This window comes from Caloenas nicobarica, chromosome 8 (assembly GCF_036013445.1).
Source record: "Caloenas nicobarica isolate bCalNic1 chromosome 8, bCalNic1.hap1, whole genome shotgun sequence".
Lineage (NCBI taxonomy): Eukaryota > Metazoa > Chordata > Aves > Columbiformes > Columbidae > Caloenas > Caloenas nicobarica.
Window position 1 is genome coordinate 15,965,113 of NC_088252.1, and position 19,582 is coordinate 15,984,694.

The 19,582-nt window shown below is 37.3% G+C and overlaps 1 protein-coding gene across 3 annotated transcripts in view; it reads left to right on the plus strand.

The window, feature by feature from the left end:
• The window catches only part of ACAP2 (ArfGAP with coiled-coil, ankyrin repeat and PH domains 2), a 66,857-nt gene that overhangs the window by 40,686 nt on the left and 6,589 nt on the right, over positions 1 to 19,582 (plus strand). Inside the window, exons 11-23 of one of the 3 annotated variants that reach the window (XM_065640104.1) lie at positions 3,452 to 3,472; positions 6,681 to 6,732; positions 7,192 to 7,292; positions 8,493 to 8,598; positions 9,038 to 9,246; positions 9,463 to 9,532; positions 10,879 to 10,973; positions 12,333 to 12,517; positions 13,340 to 13,432; positions 14,685 to 14,872; positions 15,209 to 15,318; positions 16,326 to 16,436; positions 16,690 to 16,751. In XM_065640104.1, the coding sequence (XP_065496176.1) occupies positions 3,452 to 3,472; positions 6,681 to 6,732; positions 7,192 to 7,292; positions 8,493 to 8,598; positions 9,038 to 9,246; positions 9,463 to 9,532; positions 10,879 to 10,973; positions 12,333 to 12,517; positions 13,340 to 13,432; positions 14,685 to 14,872; positions 15,209 to 15,318; positions 16,326 to 16,436; positions 16,690 to 16,751 (1,403 nt within the window). The remainder of the gene's footprint in view (positions 1 to 3,451; positions 3,473 to 6,680; positions 6,733 to 7,191; positions 7,293 to 8,492; positions 8,599 to 9,037; positions 9,247 to 9,462; positions 9,533 to 10,878; positions 10,974 to 12,332; positions 12,518 to 13,339; positions 13,433 to 14,684; positions 14,873 to 15,208; positions 15,319 to 16,325; positions 16,437 to 16,689; positions 16,752 to 19,582) is intronic. The other 2 variants (XM_065640105.1, XM_065640106.1) reach the window with 2 other exon arrangements.

The window sequence follows — 19,582 nt, forward strand, 5'->3', positions numbered from 1 at the left end:
CTGTGTGCACTCTGTCTCTGTAATTGTGTTTTAGCCTTACTTTTGGGTTGAATCAGAGCAATCCTTATGATTGTATGCAATAAGCTATGTAAATACATATGCTGGAAAAATAAATGTTAGAGGTCGAAGTAAGCTTGAAGTTGTCTGGCTGTTGGAAGCAGGGAAACGCGGTGGAGGACTTGAGTTATTTTTCCTGAAAGATAAGTATGTAATTGTTATCCTTTACAACTCCTATTTTCTGCAGTGACTTCTGCATAGTAGTTATGATGGTCCTGCTTGGAATTCAAAATGTATTTTTAGTCCTGTCTCTTTAACATATATTTTACTATTGTTTAAATATTTTTCTTACTGAACAGGATTTCTTTTGCGATTCCAAAGATGTACACTTTTTTCAAGGAAATATTATACTGGAGCATGTACAGTACAGTTGGATACAGTTCTTGAATTGTAAAGATAATTTCTTGTGATACAGAGCTCTTTTTACTGTCTTATGCTCTGATTTTTGCAGCTGTGCTTCTGTTAAACCGTTTGCTCTGTTTGAAAGGCCAGAATGTGTGTGGTCCCTTCCAACCTTAATTATTGCATAATTCTTGGAGCATCATGGAACATCACAAGTCTGTAACAAACTGGGATTGCTTCGCTTAAATCTGTGGTGTAGGCTGATGCAAGGGCCACTGGTGTCAGTAAGACTTATCTATTAGCAAGCCATGGGCAACTAGTATGAGGGATTTTGCTTTGGACTAATTCTAGTCTGGTCCTGTAGTCTGATTATCCATCTGTAATTGTAAAGTACCTTCTGGGTTAGTTTCATCCAAGCAGAATTTGGAGTTTTCCAAGACAAATCTGTGAGGCATGAAAGGACGGTGAAGGGAGAAAACTGGGAGATAACGCTTCAAAAGCATGTTCCTGATCTGGAATAAAATCCTTGTGTAAGCACGCTGAGAAAAATCCGCAGCAGCAAGGCAGGAGGTCATCCTTTATTTGCTTCTCAACAGGCTGAGAGGGTCCTTTTTGCAAGGTGGTGTGCAAGTCGGTCTGCAGCCTCTTGCAAAGTGACCAAAGGCAAAACTCTGACTCCCTCTCTGGGTTCTTCTTTCGGATGGCACAAAGGCTTTGCTGGCTGGGGAGGTGACAGCAGGGAGCAGGACAAGAGTGTCGGCAGGTCGCTGAAAAATATTTTTTTCCACATGGCTTCATACCTATTAATACCATACATGCATCTTAGCTCAAGGTGTTCAAGGAGTAGGATTCAATTAAAACTAATTTCGATGTGTTGGAAATTTAAATGGACACAAAATAAATATGGGGAATTCATAATTAAATCAATATACACAATGACATTGTTTCAGGTTAAGTTACAGGTTTGAACATATATAATAAAAACGTATCCAAACAATAGGTTATTTAAGAGAGACAAAGTAAACAGCTCAATGAATCAGAACTACTTACTATATAACTTCTATTTGCTGTGTATAAAACCTATATTTTATATTTATGTATAGTTTTTTCTTCTATTTGTCACAGGACTTGTAAATAAAGCTAAACATGTAACTTTTTAATCTTAGATTCTTGATTATTTATCTCACTGTGATAGACTAGCTTGTTTTGGAATTAGGCAGACAATAGCATTGGACATGCTCTCTATAAACACTTTAAAAGTTGAATCAATCATTTTAATTTGTACTTCACAAACCATTGCTAACTGTTGTGAAACTACTACTGCTATTATCATACATAAAATATGTTTGAGACCTTAAGACAACTATTAGTTTTTGAATCTAGCCCAATTTCTCATGTTTTAATAAAAACAAGTATTTTTATTTTTATTTCTGAAGACATTTGTAATTGCTTGTGATGCTGTAGGGACTGAAGTGGTCATTGCCACTTGCCACTGCCTCTTCCCACTGACGGAATGATTTACTTATGCAGTATTGTAGCTTCGGCGAGATAATGATTAGAGTTTACCATGTATTAGAGGTGTTCTTCCAGTCACTAGAGTACAAGAAAGGACTGTGTCATTGCATGAAATTGTTCTGTGTGTAAAAATGTACAATGAAATACCAAAGGGGAAAACATATAGAGAGTTATGTATTTTATACGAGGGAATTGAGAGCTGAAGTCGAGACCCCAAGATGGACAAGATACTATCGGAGTTATTACCAGACAGGCAGGTTGCCACTCCACTATTTGCCTGACTTTGGGGGAGGTGGGTGGAACATCAGCTGAAACAAAACCAGAAGAATTTCCCTAGAAAGGCATACTGGAATTTCGTGATGTTCTGAACCAAGGGCAAGGGCACTGATATTCCTAGTTAACTGCTGAGGGCACTGTCAGTTGTAATATGTACTTAAAACTGTAGCTTCTCTTTTTCCCTCTGTTGGTGTCAGCTGGTATTTTGATGGTTCTAGGCCTTCTAAAGTACTCCTTTATGACTGATTTAAAGGCATCAAAAATCATTGCAGTTACTGCTATTAGTGTGTACTTGCTGGCATTAAAAACTTAAGAGAAAAGGAAATAGTACATGGATTTTGTCTGGGTTTGACACACATCAGTGTGATCCTAGCTGGCAAATTAGATAATTGTGATGCCTTTGTGTGCACGTCTTGGTCCATGAATCCATCGACACCATAGCGGATTATCTTGGGAAAAGTCTGTTTGCTGAGGGAGGACAAAATCAAAACTGTAAATGCAACGCTTTGAACAGGAGTAAATCTCTTCACTTGTTTCCCATCCAAAATAATTTCTTGTTAGGATGATGTAGTTTCTTCCTGGGGCAGCTGGTAGCTTGGGTTTAATTATCCATAGTCTTCAGTTATTTGGGCTTTTGTGTGAAGTTTCCTGTTCTTGGGGTAGTTCTGGATGATACTGTGTTTGAGCAGGATACGAAGTAAACCACAAGAACTGTTTGCAATTCAGTGTTGCTGTGTTTTGGTAGCGCGGGAGGTTTTGCAATCGTCTCTTCTTGTGCCTATAATGTACATGAGTATTCTGGATAATATACTGTAGTGGAATCAAAACTATATCTCTACACTAGGAAGTTTTACAGTAACAGGCATGGAGACCTAATTTTTGAATGTAAGTCTGTCTGTTTGTAAATTAAGTATCTTATTATACACAACTTTTCTTTAAGGCATCAGGAGCTGAAGTGAGATGCACTTATTGTGGAGCAGTAGGTGTAAAGCTGTTTTGGTTCCTAGAAATTAAAATGAAAAATAAGTCTATGTCACGAAGAAAGATATGCATGAAAAAAATACATGTAGGGAGACAAGCCTTTATCAAACACTAGTATGTTCTGAATAGTTTTTAGGTTGGATGCATTAAATGTTTTCCTTTTTAATTCTGTATTTTCAAATCATGCTAATTCTTTGCTTATTTTGCTCATTTTGCATTTTTCATTCCTCCTTCTCCTTTCCCTTATGTTTTAATCCTACCCCATTTTTTCACATGACAGGAAAAAGCCAGATCACATCAGGTACCAAACAGCTTCTTTTATATCTTCCTAATGTTTCCTTGGCACGCAAAAAGCTCTTCATTAACCCTGCATTTAATTTTGATTACTTGCAATGGATGGATAAGCAGCTCAGTCTAAGAAAATAACAGAAGGATTCTGCCTGGGATGCCAGTATACCTGATGCTCAACACCTTTAAAAGAATGAGAAAGATTGAGCTAGTTTTAGCAAAAAAGGAATTAAGGCAAAGTTTCTGCACTCAAACTTCTGACCGTACGAGATCAGTGTTTTGACTTTTTCCGGTTGAAGTTGGTGAGATTTTTCTCATCAACTGCATTGAAAATAGAGATGTAGCTTTTAAATGTTGTGCATTCTTAATCATTCTGTTCTATTTGCATGCTGACAGCAACTAGTGAAAAAAACTGTTTCCTTTTGAAAATCAGCTAAGCATGATTCAAATCTTTATGTAAAACTCAGTTTAATTTTATTACTTCTCTCAGTTCTCAGAAATTTGAAATGTTTTTCAATGAATTTTGTATTGTTTCCTATTTAACAAATACTTTTTGATTGCATAGGTATAAATGATGGAAAACATTCAGTTTCTAAGCCCAAACAGCTACATTTAATCACTAGCCAGTGGAGCAGTGCAAATTACTTTTAAGATTTTCCCAAGTCTGGTTTCTCTTTCAGCATGCTGCTCTCCTCTTTCTGACAGAATGACACATTTAAAGCAACTTTGGTAACACTTAGTCCTTACTGCACACATGTTGCCCAAAGGTTTATGAACATTAATTCATAGAACAGGATAGATATGGAGTATCCTATAGTAGCACCTTCGGTACATATATTGTACCTCAGTTTCCTGGCTGTTACAGCTGTAAACCCCCAGTAGTCTGTTTCTTACAGTAACGAGTAGAATTTATTAATGATACTTCATTCATTTTAAATAATTGATAAAGCTTTTAGCCAGAATAAAACTGCCGTGGTGCTGTCATCAGAGAGGCTGCCACTTTTTTTTTTTTAAGCATACAATGTGTATTAACTTTATTTTCCATCAACATCTACTTCAAAAGTGTGATCTACAAGTTATATACTACATTTAAAATTATCCATTTTGTTCAATAAAAGTTTCTTTAAAAAAAAAAATCAAACCACAATCTTTTTGCTGGACTGGAAGGCTCTCTTAAACAGATTTAATTTCTCTGCTAGGAAAAAACAAAGTGGCTGCAATACTTTGAAAACTTCTAGACTAGACTTTAAAGATAACACAAATGTGTTGTACAATTTGTGCAAACTTCTATCCAGTTGATCAGATTGGAGCTTGTTTACTTTAGTAGCCCACTAGATATTCAGCTGTAGAACAAATGAAGCATTGCATTAATGAAGTTAATCGCACTACCTAAAGCCATTCTTAGGGATTTGCTCCATTGCATGTTATCTTGGGGAACTGCTGCATTTTTTTTTCCTTTACCGCATAGGCACTACTTTTCATGTTTTTCTATTGGTGTTATGTTCAAAACAAGCACATTAAAACAACTGAGTTTATTTTCCTTTTCTAGTCTGCTCTTTTGTTGAGTTGCCTATTCAAATATTAGCAATAACCTGCCTTGTGCTTGTATTTGAGATTTAGTTACTACGTCTGTGTTGATTTTTTTTTTAAATAGGTGATAAGTGATACCTTTTAAAAAGCAGTGACCAAAACTACTGCCGTTAATAAACTGAAAAAGTACATAACTCTTTGCATTATTGTGTTCAATTATCTTAACCCAAAAAGATGACTGTTATATTGGATTTCCAACATGATTAAAAGGAGATCCTGTCGTTGCTTTTAAAATTAAATATATCTGCACAACATTTGAAAAGATTAATTGTTAAAAGGTAGAATCTCATCTGTCTACTAAGTACTAACTTTTCTAACAAATACTAGATTTTCTGATTTGAATCTAACTTTTTTATATCTGATTTTTTCTTAACAATCTTTGTGTGCTTCTTTTCATGAATGGCTTGTGATGGTTGAATAAATATATGGAGCCCTCCTGTTACTAATTATAGTAAATTGTAGCTTGAAGTCTGACAGCCTATGGAGAATAACAAGATACATTGCAATACAATATTTTTTATTCTGTTAGCATTCAAACTAATTGGTAGAAAAAAGTGATGTGTTGTGTAAGTGGGGTATTTGAGGTAATGGAGGAAATGTGCTACGATAAATGCAGGTTCGCATTATAAGCCTGAACAAGAAAAAAAAAGTGTAAATTTCACTGCAGGACTGAATTATTTTTTACATTCCCTTTATTTTTGTCAGCTCAAAACCAGTGATGATTGGTTGGCTTTTATTGGTTGCATCCCCAGAAGAGCTAGAAAGGGGTGGTTATATTTGCGTGGGGTGTGGTGGTGGTGTTTGGTTGGGTTTTTTTAAATATTCAGTGTCCTGATAAAATGCAATTGTTGGAGATCTGAGACTCCCGTATTTTTTCCAAAATACAAGTGATCATTCCACTCTCTGTGAATTGTGTCCTGTCTGACCAGTGAGTTTGACAAGGAAGGATGCAGTTCAGAGGAGTTTTTAAGTATTACGTTATCTTTCAGATTTTATAGGATGCCTTCATTAAATCTTTTATTTGATATTTTTCTACAAAGCTGAGGCTTAAGTTAAGATCCTACTTAAAAGGTTTTCCTTGGTTTTGCTTTGGTTTTGTATGCAATCTTTTAATTTCAGCATCTAAAATTTTAGGAAATGCCAAGTATAGAGACACATTAAACCTACATGGGGTAGCAACGCTATAGTATTTTTAGTGCCTTAGTAAATTATTTCTTAGTTCTACTCTCAACAGTATTTCAAGAGTGAGTAGCTTAAGTAGTATTTTTGTTATTCAAACTATTTGGATTTGTGTTATCAAACAATTACTTAAAATTGTAGCTTGCTGCTAAAATACAGAAGTAAATGTTTCTTGCAATGAAAATGTTTTGTGTGGTAGCTTAACTAATGTCGCATAACATGAATGTGTTTGTTTAGGACTCAAGTTATTTGAACCTTGCTTTCTCTTCCGTTTTGTCTCTGCTTTCCCTTTTTTCATTATTCTCACGAAATCCTTGCCACAACTGACTGCAGCATTACTTTTGTGAATTCTGTCATGCAGTCCCTCTGTGGGCTGTGTGTCAGCACACTTGGCTCAAACAAGCACTGTAAAATCAGTTACCTGTTCTGTGGATGTCTCTTTGTTTGAATAGGCGCTGGTTCTCAATACAAAATAACCAACTTGTGTACCAGAAGAAGTTTAAGGTGGGTGCCAAAAACTGCGTTGGGGCGGTTTGGGGGGTGGGTGACGGTTTTCCTGGGTTTTCCTCATCAAGTGGGGCAGGAGAAGCAGCGTTGTCATTGGCATCCTGGCTGCTCCTGAACAACCTTTTCTAAATCAGTTTCTCCCTTTGTAAAATGAGACTAAGAGCTGCACTTACAGATTATGAGATTCCTGCACTGTGACATATAAGCACACGCTTACTTTGCTGTGGGTTTTGTTACCTTTTTGCAGGGAACATTTCTGAAGAGCCCTGAAAGCTGTTGGTCCAAAAGGTTGGACAGACTTGCTGGCAGGAAACTAATCCCTGTCCTATGCTGGTCTGTGAGCATTTGTGTTTAACTCTGTCAGCCAATAGAATTAAATGATCAATAATTTGGGATTATTAGCAACTTTATTATCTTTCCTTTATGTCACTCGTTTTGCTAATTTTTGTCTCTTAGGATAATCCCACGGTAGTTGTTGAAGATTTGCGGCTTTGCACAGTTAAACACTGTGAAGACATAGAAAGACGTTTCTGTTTTGAGGTGGTTTCTCCAACCAAGTAAGAAGTGATGGAGCATGTTTATTTAGAAGTAAAACATTCAGTTGTCTTGAAATGCAAGATTAATGTTTCTCTTGGGATAGCGCAAAACAGGAAAAGTATCTGAACAATTCTGTTCTCTGAAATTTTGGCCAAGAGTAAGTGATGCTGTGAGAAGTATTCCTAGTATTTAGTTAACTTCTGGCATTAAATATGCATTCTTGTGCTTTATGCATAAAGGGCTTGTGGTAGTGGAGCTGCTGTGGCTTAGTAGTAGCTAATACCGTCAAGCTGCTTAGTAAGGTAGAAAATAGATCTCGGTCTCTCCAAATTTCTGATTGGTGTAATGAGAGAGAAACATTAATAAGCTGTCATCTCAGTAGTGTTAAATTACATTTTAGAATGCCCTAAATGAAACTACCAAATAAAAATGTTTTTCAGCTCTAGCAATGCAGTGTGTTGGTTGTATTTGGAGAAGTATGGCAGTCCTGCCGCAGCCAGGGCACAGGATGTGCATTTCTCATTAATGGTTTTGAGGTGTGACCATATTTAAATTTTTGATGTAAGGTCAACCTACTTTTAGGTTTGGATGTTATCTATACTCCCCACTCCTACTTATGGTTCTCTTCTTAATAGATTGCTGTCCTAATGTTTGCATCCTCGGTTGTGGTTCAGTTTTAACATGCATTTTGCTCCTGCTTGCCTATGCTTTTTCAGCCTATAAGTATTGGAACAGTTTTATACTTCAGGACCTTTGACTGTTGCTGTGAAAAATAGTTAATTCTTTGTCAGAGATCTTTAAAATAATTTTCTCTTGATCTCAGTGAATTAAATCATGTTTTCAAGGACTGTTAATTAGTGTCTTGTGTAATTAGTCTTGGAGGTAAATTGCATGTGAGGATATAAAAACGAAAGATTTGGAAAAAGAGAAGAAAGAAAATAGGAAGCGAAGCCATTCTCTGGGTTATTTGAAGAGTCATAGCTATACGTTTTAGCATGACCTGCAGATAGTTTTGGAACAAGGAGTTTGCAATTCATAAAGGGTCAGCTGATTTGTTATCTCAAAATAAATGAGTTTATAAGATGATGCCTACTAAACAATATACTTCAAGTGATAGCAAGAAGCTTTCTCAAGGGTCTGTATTTCATTGAGCAATGTGTCGTTTGATGTTAGCTCCTTGGTGATTCTCTCGATCTGAGTACGCATGTCGTTTGTCACAGAAGCTGCATGCTTCAGGCCGACTCAGAAAAGCTGCGGCAGGCGTGGATTAAGGCTGTTCAGACCAGTATTGCTACAGCATACAGAGAGAAAGGGGATGAATCTGAGGTGAGTTTGAAAACCAAACAAACACAAAACCTATCTTTAGGTCCTGAAAATTAAAAATAAAGAAACCCTCTTTGTATGAAAGGGGAAGGGAAAAACAATTTCTTTTTTGTTTTCCGGTGGAATTGCAAAGAAATTTTGAAGGCTATGATTTATATCCAATCTATTAATATCTGCCCTTCCATCTTACTAATGTTACTTTGGCCTATATGTTTTGATGAGATTTTTCTGTGGTGTGATTAAAATTCATAGAATTATTGGATACTCCTATATTCAAGTCTGTTATTTCTTCTATGAAGCTAAACATTTTTGCGGTTCTGTGGCTTTCCTTGGCCTTAAATGCAGAAGTTACTTTCCTAGGATTCTAGTGCACAGTCAGTATCTGTAGAACTTTTGTTTCTTTAATTTAGTGTGTGGCTTGTTTGTTTCTTTTCTCTGTTAGAAACAGGAAAAGAAATCATCCCCTTCTACTGGAAGCCTAGAATCTGGCAGTGAGACAAAAGAGAAGTTGTTAAAGGGAGAAAGTGCTCTACAGCGAGTTCAGTGTATTCCTGGTAACACTGCCTGCTGTGACTGCGGGTTGGCAGATCCTCGCTGGGCCAGTATCAACCTGGGAATCACGCTGTGCATCGAGTGCTCTGGGATACACAGGTGGGGGAACTCTTCTGAACCGTATTTGATTTGTGCATTGACTTAATTAGGAGGATGGTGTGTGCCTCTTCAAATGTATATTGAAGCAAGATCAGAGACCCCTGTTTGTAAACAGAATTAAGGGGTAACTGCTTTATTTGCATAAATCAATGGTAAAGCTGTCTGAGGTAAGACAGCATGCAGTTACAGGGGTGGTGTTTTTTTTATGCTGTTTAGGAGCTTGGGAGTCCACTTCTCAAAAGTAAGATCTTTAACGCTGGATTCGTGGGAACCTGAACTCCTGAAGGTATGGTAGTGTTTTTGAAACAAGTTTCTATTTGGTACTTAAATTATTTTTCTAAAGCCTCTGCACCAGAAAGTTCAATGCAGAAACACTTACATTAGTACTGAGTGCATGTCTTGCACTTTTGAGTAGAATATGTTTATAGTTGTATGTTGAGTGTTTTTTTTAATTCACACTTTCTTATAATACATGCAGTAGCAGCAGTCATTCTTTTTACAGACTTGTGAGAACAACTTATGATGCTTTCAGGTTCACAAATGCACTTTGAGTAGTAAGTGTCATCTGATACTTTCAGCATATAAAAAGGGAATTCTGTTTACAGACTAATAATATAGTGGGCTGAAAAAACAGGGAAATGATCATACTTTGGAATCATGATCATACTTCAGAATTCAGTCGCCAGCTCTTACAGTGAGATCTTGGTTTCATACTCCTGCTGGCTTACAGGAGAGCATTCATGCAGTTGCTCATGTGCTATTTGTGTGCCAGAATTCTAGCTTGAAACATGGTTATGGAAATCATGTGATATTGAAGTACCAAAATAGGAACTCACGCATGATGCGTGTGTGCAACTGGGTAACTGATGCAAAGTGTTTCTAGCTGTGATGTTCTGGTGCTTGGGTGCTGCTTCTCTGTTCTGAACAACCAAAAGACAATGTGAGCAGGTGTGTTTTGCTTGTGGTTTGACCTTCAATAATTTCAATATCAATGTGTTTGTGCTGAGGAAACAAAAAACCCTAAAGCTACACCCCTTGTCCTGTTTGTGTAAATACCAGAGCTGAATATTCCACCTGGTGTTAGAAGTCTGTTTGTTGCCGTCAGTAAGCTGGACTTCATGGGCCAGATTCTCCTTAAAGTAGTATCTACAGGCTGGTTTTATTCTTTGATCTTTTTTGGTAGACATAACAGGCTATGGTTTTGCAAAAATGTCTGTTGGACAAGATGGAATGGAATTGATTGACTTGTCTCTTGTCGATGGGATAGGAATAGCTACCAGCAAAGCTGGTGGAAAAGAGTTCCTTTGTTCATGAGGCTCACAGATGTCATTCTGATTGCACAAAAACATTATTGAATGACAGGTGGTCATTTTTGCACTCCTCCTTCAGGAGGGAATGGCACTTTAAAAGAGTGACTGTTTTTTTTTTTTTTTTTGCTATCTTACTTGGAATTCAGTCTCTCTAGACACTGGTGGTCTCATTACTGTGATATAAACCCATGCTTATTTCTGTAAGTGTACTTTTTACCAGTGAAAATACCAAGTTGTAAAAATAGGCCGAGGGTAAAAACAGCTAATTAAGTAGATAAAGCCTTTTGCAACTGTATTTGAATTTATTTATTTTGCTTCATAGCTTATGTGTGAGTTGGGAAATGATGTTATAAATAGAATATATGAAGCGAAGTTGGAAAAAGTGGGAATAAAGAAGCCACAACCTGGAAGCCAAAGGTAGTAACTTGCTATCAGTGCCTCTTCCTTTTCTTGTTGCTTCCTTCAGCCTCCATCTGTAAAAGATGCTGCCACTTAACTCTGTAATATTCCTTCGATTTACTCTTTGTTTTCCCCTACAACAGTATGTTTTCTCTCCCCTGTTTCTCACTCACTGTCTTTATTTGGGTATTCCTGTTGTTGGTCCCTCTTGGCTTCACTTGTTCTTTTTCTGATCTCACTCCCTCCTTTGCTGATGCCTCTAGAGCATCCTGCTTTCTCATCACCGTGGACATGTTGAGTTTGTTCCCTGTCTGCTTTGGACCACCTCAGCTGTTCTTGGTTTGTGAGTGCTCCGGGCAGGAGCCTGGGGCTCTGCCTTTTGTTTACAGTGACTTTGTTCTCCAGTTTGACTTTTGTTCCCTGATCCCCAGCATGCTCTTTTCTTTCTGCCTACCTTGTACATGAGCTCTGCTGCTTTACAGCAACCTTCTGATGACTGTTCTGCTCTCTTCCATTTCTCTGATGCTCTCTGCCTTTCCTAATGTTTCGTTCTGCTGTATAAGATGTCTCTTAAAACTTTTTTTTTTACCAGCTTTCCAGTTATGTGCTGCTTGCTGCCAGGCAGTTTTACAGTATAGAAAACAGCACTTTATAAAGTGTTGGCAGTTTGGAGACAATTATAATAGTATAAACAACATAGATTTGCTAGATATTCCTTCTAGTGGTAACTGCTTTTTAGCAGTTTCAATAGTAATACTTTTATAGCCCCTTCCAGTTAGTCACAACTGGTGTGTGTGTGTCTTAAGATGAAAACCTAAGGTTACAAGAAAAAATACTATGCATTATGGAACTGGTGGCTGTGCCTGAGGCTTATTATTGTTATGGGTCTCTTGTGCAATCCTGATGTTCTTTTAACAAATGTCATGATTTATATTTCCCTAAGAAACTAAATATATGCTATATTAATTGGCTACTAACAATGCAAAATATGTATAAACAAATAATATTAACACTAAGTAGTGGCAGCGGGACTAGATGATCGTTGTGGTCCTTTCTGACTAAAATAGTCTGTTCTAAGTAACATGCAGTAGCTAATGCTTCTTTCCTCCGCGTCCATTTTCTAAAGTCTCTGTCTGAAAGAAAACATATGTATACGAACCCAACCAAATTACTATCTTTTGAGACTTATGCAAAGCTTAATCAAGAATCCAGAAAGAGTGTGCTCTTCATCTTTCTGAAAATGCGTCATAAGTGTCTGTTATGTGCAATGACAAACTACAATTTTGGTTACTGGCTTTACTATGAAATGGATGCTCTTTAGTAAATTAAAATATTACAGTATTAGCTTACTAACTCCAGGGATTTTGTATATGACAGGCAGGAGAAGGAGGCCTACATCAGAGCAAAATACGTGGAAAGGAAGTTTGTAGAGAAGCAGCCTGCCTCAGTATCTCCGTTTGAATCTGGAATGAAAGTTTTGCCTCAAAGTCAAGAAGAAAAAAGGCACAGTGTCCCTGAAAAATCCTTTCTGGCAGGGGAACAAGGTGCAGCATCCCAAAAAGGTATTTACACACTTCTCTCCTTAGCTATATTACACGTTCTTTTTAAAGTAACATATTTTTGTATTAATTGATTTTGTGCCTCATGCAGAGAAATTGGAATCTGTCTCTTAATGGGTCATAGTCTAATTCAGAAGTACACGGGAGCAAAGACTTGTTCAGAGAAGTGCATTTTTAGGTGGGGAAGAATGTGGAGTGGGGATGCTTATCATTCAGAAACATTATTAACCACCTTCTTTCCTCCGTATTTTCATCCTTCTTAATTTTTCCAATAACGTTCTTTCCTGCCCTATCCCTTCCTTACTGCCTGCTTTGTGCTTTGCTAACTTGCATGTCCCAGCGGTTGCTGTAAGTAGCGACGAGGCGAGGCGGGAGTCTCTGTTCTGTCCTGATGAACTAGATTCACTCTTCTCCTACTTTGATACCTCTTCAAAACTACGTAGTAGTAAGTACTACAGCTATGGCGTGTTCAGTATTTGCATAGTGATCCATTGTGTGTTGTGGCCATTTCCCTGCATTTAATCCATTGTCTCCAGGCTACTGCATCGCTTAGTATTTTCATGAAATAATTTAAGCTTTTTTACTTATCCTGATCTTTCCCTTTCTAATAATGTTTGACATTTATTATTATAAATGTTAGGGTTGCAATATGTGACTTCATCTTTTTCCTTGGATAAGTTAAGGATATTGAATACCTACTAGTCATTAAAAAAAAAAATTATGTATTCAGGACCAAGTATAAGAGCTTGCTTTATTATCATGGTATTTGTGAAGAGTGGGCAACTTAACGGTCTGCATAGTAATTACAGTTTCTCCCCAAAACAGTACGAAGCAGTGACAGTGGGATCCAGCAGAGTGCCGATGACAGCAGAGAACACCTTGTCTCTACTATATCAGCTAACAGCTTGTATGAACCAGGTGCGTTAGGCTTGCTCTTGTAAGAGAGATTAGTACTTGGTGATACAATTAATGTCTCTTCTGTCCTGCTGGGCTGAAACATTTTTAACAAGGGTAATAATTGCTTGAGTGACCTTTTTCTCTTCCAGGCATGTTAGCAAGAATTACATTGAATCCTTCTAAGTGAATGCAGAGAACTATGTTTTTTTCCAGTCAGGTGATACGGTGCCAGAACTTTGGGGTTGGTTGTGTGTGTTTGTATTTTCAGATAAAGCAATGCTGCATTTTGATACAGACAAGTCTCCACAGAAATGCATAATCCTTTAATAAATAGTTAAATCCTTGCAGATGGTATTCCTGTTAAGTTACAGATAGTAGGCTTTTATGTATTACTTGAACATTCTTGCTTAACTTTTCTGTTTTCTACTCATGAAATTGACCATGTCTTTGAGTAAAGAGGGGGTAATGTTTAAAGTTTTATAAATTGATTGATGGGGAGCACTTTGCTATCTAATATTAGCATCCTGGTCTGACACATGTATTGAGTATGGCTTGTCAAAACATCCAAAACATGTATTTATAAAGCAAACTTATTCTTCTCCATCAAAGCACTCTTCTGAAGTATGTTTTAAATCCAGTAGTTCACAGCTGTGGTGTGTAGGCAAGCAGCATGTGACTTGGGTCCCTTCTTTGACTGTGGTGTAGATACACTTTATGAAGTTGTAACTCATGAAAGCTTGTATATAAGTGTCTTTATCTCCTGAACTTCACTCTGTGTAACTCTTATTGAGATGAAAAGATTATGCTTTAGTCCAAAAGATTACAGCCACAGCTAGTAATTGGTAAATGACAATGGTATCTTTCAATGAAAATTAGGTCAGGTGTATCAAGCTGTTGCAGATAAAGTTGTATTTGTCTGACTACATCTCTGCAGGAAATCAGTTTTATTCTTGTCTCACAGTATAGGATAAAACACACATCTAACCTAAAATCATTTCTTAAAAATTACATGCAACGTGTAAATTGAAGGATATTCACATGTGCCAGTAGTGTGGCGAGAATGTTTTCTGGGCAGTAATAATTCTGTGAAGTGGCCACGCGTGAATGCTGGAACAAGCTACAGGCATCTGTGACGTCTGGCACAAGGGCAGCAATGCACAGCATCCTGCAAAACCTGAGCTACCTTGTGCCAGAGAAATGACATTTTTGGCCAGAATTCCAGGAGGTACCTTATAAAAGCAGGGAACAGATTAACTTTTTTTTTTCTTTTCAGAAGGAGAGAAGCAAGAGTCTTCTGTGTTCTGTGACTCCAAACAGCCTAGTCCAGGATGGCAGCTGTATCAGGCCGCCTTTGAGAAGAATCTCCCTGATATGGCAGAAGCGTTGGCCCATGGAGCTGAAGTGAACTGGGTCAATGTGGAAGAAAACAAAGCAACGCCCCTCATTCAGGCCGTGCGAGGGGTATGTGATACACATATGTGATGTGGAAGGAGGGGAAGGGGAATAATAGGGGTATTTCTGTGTCACTGTTCCTTTTGCACTGCTTGCTTTGCTAATGAATGATCATGTGATGCTGAAGTTGTCTTTACAATGTTCTCTCCAAGTTGTTTCTGAACGATTTTTTTTCTTTCCTGTTAATGCTTTGGAATTATATAACCTGGTAGTGTTTAAATTTGATATGGAAGCAAATCCCTTTTGTTTCCTTTTCCATATGACTTGCTGCTGAGAAGGCAGAACAGGTTTGGCTCTAATTCTGGAGATCTGATGCTGAATTGTTTCTTCGCTTTGATTCCGTAGGGTTCGTTGGTTACTTGTGAATTCTTGCTGCAGAACGGGGCCAATGTGAACATCAGGGACATGAAGGGAAGAGGACCCCTGCACCATGCCACGGTTCTGGGACACACTGGGTAACTTGCTGCTCGAGAACTTGTCAACAGCCATCCTTTACTGTAGTCATTAATGAGAAGCTTCTTAATTTCCCCAAATATTCTGGCATTTTAATATATTTCAGGTGATCTAGGTTTTTCTTAAACCCATGTGGTAAGAGACAAACCAACATTTTGAATTAGCAGTTTCATCCACTAGCAAAACACACACCTATAAAAACGCTTTGGTCCATTTTGTAAAAACATGTATTTAATAATGCTTTGAAATGGCATGAACTTTTGGTGAAGACTCATGAGATTTTTATTTTCTTAAGAAATATGATACAAATAGGATAAACGGTATGTGAGGGCCAAGGCTTTTTCTGACTCATCCCACTTGCGTTGCACTGAGAGTGTATCTTGTTTCAAAATGTACTGCGTTACGTGTTGAGTTTTGGAGTCATGGCTTTTGACTGAAACCCTGTACCACCTCAGTTCAAATGAAGACACAATAATCTGGTCGTGCCCAGGTTCTTTGCATGTGTGAATTCTAAATAAGAGCCCAAGTTGACAGCTTGGGACAGTTCGAGACTTAAGCTTGGTCAGTATGCCCTGTTCATAAAGATGACAAATTACAGCAGCAGAGCAAAATGAGATCTGTTTCTCTTGGGTTAATCAGGCACATGTGAACTGTGTTCTTTACTGTATTGACTTACCCTACTTAGTGGTTCTTCTCTGTTGTGGTGAAAGGGATGAGGTGTTTTGGTTCTGCAGCCTAACATGGTGCAGGAAGGCAGATTCTCACTTCTAAAGGGTTCAACTTTCTGCACTGGTGTGGTTTGACTTAAGCTATCTTTCTAATGTGGATTAAATAATTGTTTTGCTTACTACTGCGTTAACATCTTAGTTGTTCTAGATGAGTAGCACTCTTCTAGTATGTTCAAGAGAGTTTTGACAATTTAAGCCAAATACATTGCATCCAGCTTGAATTTATTTGCCTCTTTCTTTTATTGTTCTGAAAATAATTTTTAAATGCTTTTTCTAAACAGACAAGTATGTTTATTCCTAAAACGAGGAGCAAACCAGCATGCCACTGACGAAGATGGGAAAGATCCATTGAGTATAGCAGTAGAAGCTGCAAATGCAGATATTGTAACATTGTAAGTTGTGTGTTCTGTTTTTAACTAGGTAACTAGATTTTTTTTTTTCCTATTCTGTTTCAAGTTAAAAACAAAAGAGATGTCAAAATTACTTTACATAAAACAGTGAGAGCAAAAGGAAAATCAAAGAGAGTGCACTATCCGTAGATGGTCTCACTGGTGGTGTGGTTCAGGAGTGCATTGTAGGTCTTGAATGGCAGTATTTTTTAGTGCTTTAAATATGACATTGGTCTTTTTGTTTCCTAAATCACAGGTTGCGTTTAGCACGGATGAACGAAGAAATGCGTGAATCAGAAGGACTCTATGGACAGCCAGGTCAATACTCCACTAATAACCATACTGAAATGCAGTATAAGAAATGTATTCAGGAATTTATCAGTTTACAATTAGATTCTTAGTACCTGTGGGAAATTTAGGATAGCTCCGTATAATAACATTTTTTATAAACTACTGATACATGTTAAAGCTTCATTGAAATTCACTGGTGTGACTTCATCAGAGTCTTTAGAGGACATAGGAGAGTGTTTGAAGTACATTATTATCGTAGCATATAGTACTACAGCCATTACCAACCTGTTTTGCTGGTAGCTGTCCACAGTGTTTTCCTACTGATGTTCTATTGAAGTTCAGGTAATGTCAGGGTTTACCTGGTGTTATTTAGTAGCAACCTTCTGACCCAACTTGATCAGATACAGTTGAGGAGTTCATCTTATTACAGGATACCATTCTCCTTCCTGTGGAATGGTCCTTTTGTTTTTTTAAGAAAATAATGCTTGCAAACCAATGTAAAAATGTACATCGAATATTTCAAAATAAGTCCAGACAGAGTTAGGAAATTATTTCCTTAAGTCTTATTTTTAAATATTTTTATTTGTTAAGATAAAAATAAGAAACAAAACAGTCATTCTGAAGTATTTTTGTATGCATAGTATCTTACCATTTGATTAAAAAACAAATTGGCAGACATTTTAGCCACCTGGTACAGGAAGGTAACAAATTGTATTTCATGAATATGTACAACTTTATCCTCAGGCACTCAGTCCCAATTTAGACTATGTTCTGATGTGATATTTATGCAAGCCATTTCTTCTATTATGGTATGCTTCCATAGGGACCTAATTTAATCCTGTGCAAATATCAATAATGAAGGCACACTTGATTGTCAAGTTAGACAGCTAAAAACACATTGCCACATCTGGCAGTAGCAAGAGGCAAACCTTATTTTTAAGGTTGAGTGCTGAAGTACTCTTGGCTCACTCCTATAAAGCCCTCATGTATTTTGCACTGAGTTGTAAGGATTGTATCTGCTTATGTCTTTTACCAGACTGGGGTGGGAAGATACTCAAGGAGTGACATTGAATCTCATGTCAATATCCCAGATGAACTCTATTAAGTAAACCCAATTTATTTAATTTCATTAAGTTTCTCCTTAAGAATAGATGTTTTTCAAATTCATTTTTAAACAAAACTTCTAGGAAATTCAAATTAAAACAGTAAAAGTACTGTAGACGCTCAGACATTCAAATGCTTCCTTTGGCAAAGCAACAGCTAACTTAGAAGTATATACTTGATTACAAGCTTAAATGAGGAAGAATTCCCCATTCAAAGTGCAGCCAGCTACATATGTGCAAAAAGTCTATTGCCAGTTTGGCCATATTGAATGTAAAGCATTTTCTGATAAAACGCACACTACTTCACTGACGGGCTGAAGATAACAAATACTGAAGTAGTTTTGAGTCTCCTCATTTTTATTTTAAGAGGTAAAAATAATAACTACCAGTTTCAAATAGTAAAATGCTTTGTTTTAAGGCAGCTAGGTATTTTGATTCAACAGCTCTGTGATCAATCATAAATGAATATTTTAGATCATTTAACTGACCTGTCACAAATCCAAAATTCTTATATAAACTATAGAAACATCTTTTTGTTTATAAAAAGCCTCTGTCAGTTACTAAACATTACAAATGTTTAGTAAAATGTTTCATTCATAACAAATACAGGCACTGCTTACATGAAATTACGAATGTGTTTAAACTGAAGATAGGGGAGACTATTTTCCCTGACATCTTGTTGACAGTATTTTTTAGACAGATTCTTCAATTAGGACACGAAGTAAAAAGCTGGCTAAGTCGTTAATAGAAAATAGCTGGACCTTTTTATCAGTTTTTATTACAGTAGAATCTAAAGGCTGCAGCCGATAGAATCTGATCCAAATGTTTTACAGATAGTATCTGATCCTTGTAAACAGGGGAGATTGACAATGGGAAGTGGAGCTGCCAGAAGGGACAGAGCTTGCCCAAAATCAGGAGGAGGTATCGTTAGAGTCACTTTTGAAATTCAGGCCACAGGCTGTAGCACAGTGTCCCAGCCAGGAGATCTTCTGTACCTGTGGGCAGCACAGCTCTGCTCTCCTCCCTTCTTTACTTGCTGAAGTCTCTTTTAAAAGTTGAAGTAAATATTTGAGCGTTTATAATGTTAGTGGCTGCCAGCCTGCTGGAAGGGTTGTGTGGATGTGCAAGCACAAAACCTGTCTCTGCTGCTACACGGTGCGGTACCCTGATGTGGTCAGAACGGAGCCAGGTCCCCTTCACTGCTTAGACACCTTAAAATAAGGGCAGTGCACAGAATTTAGAGCTCCTCTTTTCTAAAATTCCGATTCTAGAAGAAAATAAGGATTTTCAAGACAATTTTAAGTTTACTAGGAGCTATGTGAGGGTAGATATCGATGTATGAGTTTGCTGTCATCAGGGTGAAACCGACTGCATGTTTCTCTGCTTTGGTAATGTGGTTGATAAACAATTACTAATGTAGCTAGTGGCATCAACCTTTCAAATTTAAATATACCTGGCTGGTTTGAGCTACTGAGAGAATGTATATATCGCTTTGCCGAGGTACAGTTGGTCTTCCAAAATATTGCTAGAATGGAAATGGGCTGAAACCAGGTTGTTCCACAGAAAGTTCATTTCCGGTGGTAGAAGCCATATGCATCATTGTACTGTTTCTTGTATAATACTTGAGTGCTCATCTTCTGGTGCTACAGTAGGTCTGCTAACTATTCGATATTAGTATTGCTACTTTTTCTTCCTATCTTTTCTTGAATGTATGATGTGTGCCTTTTGAGTTACTCTGGTGTTAAATGGTAAAGC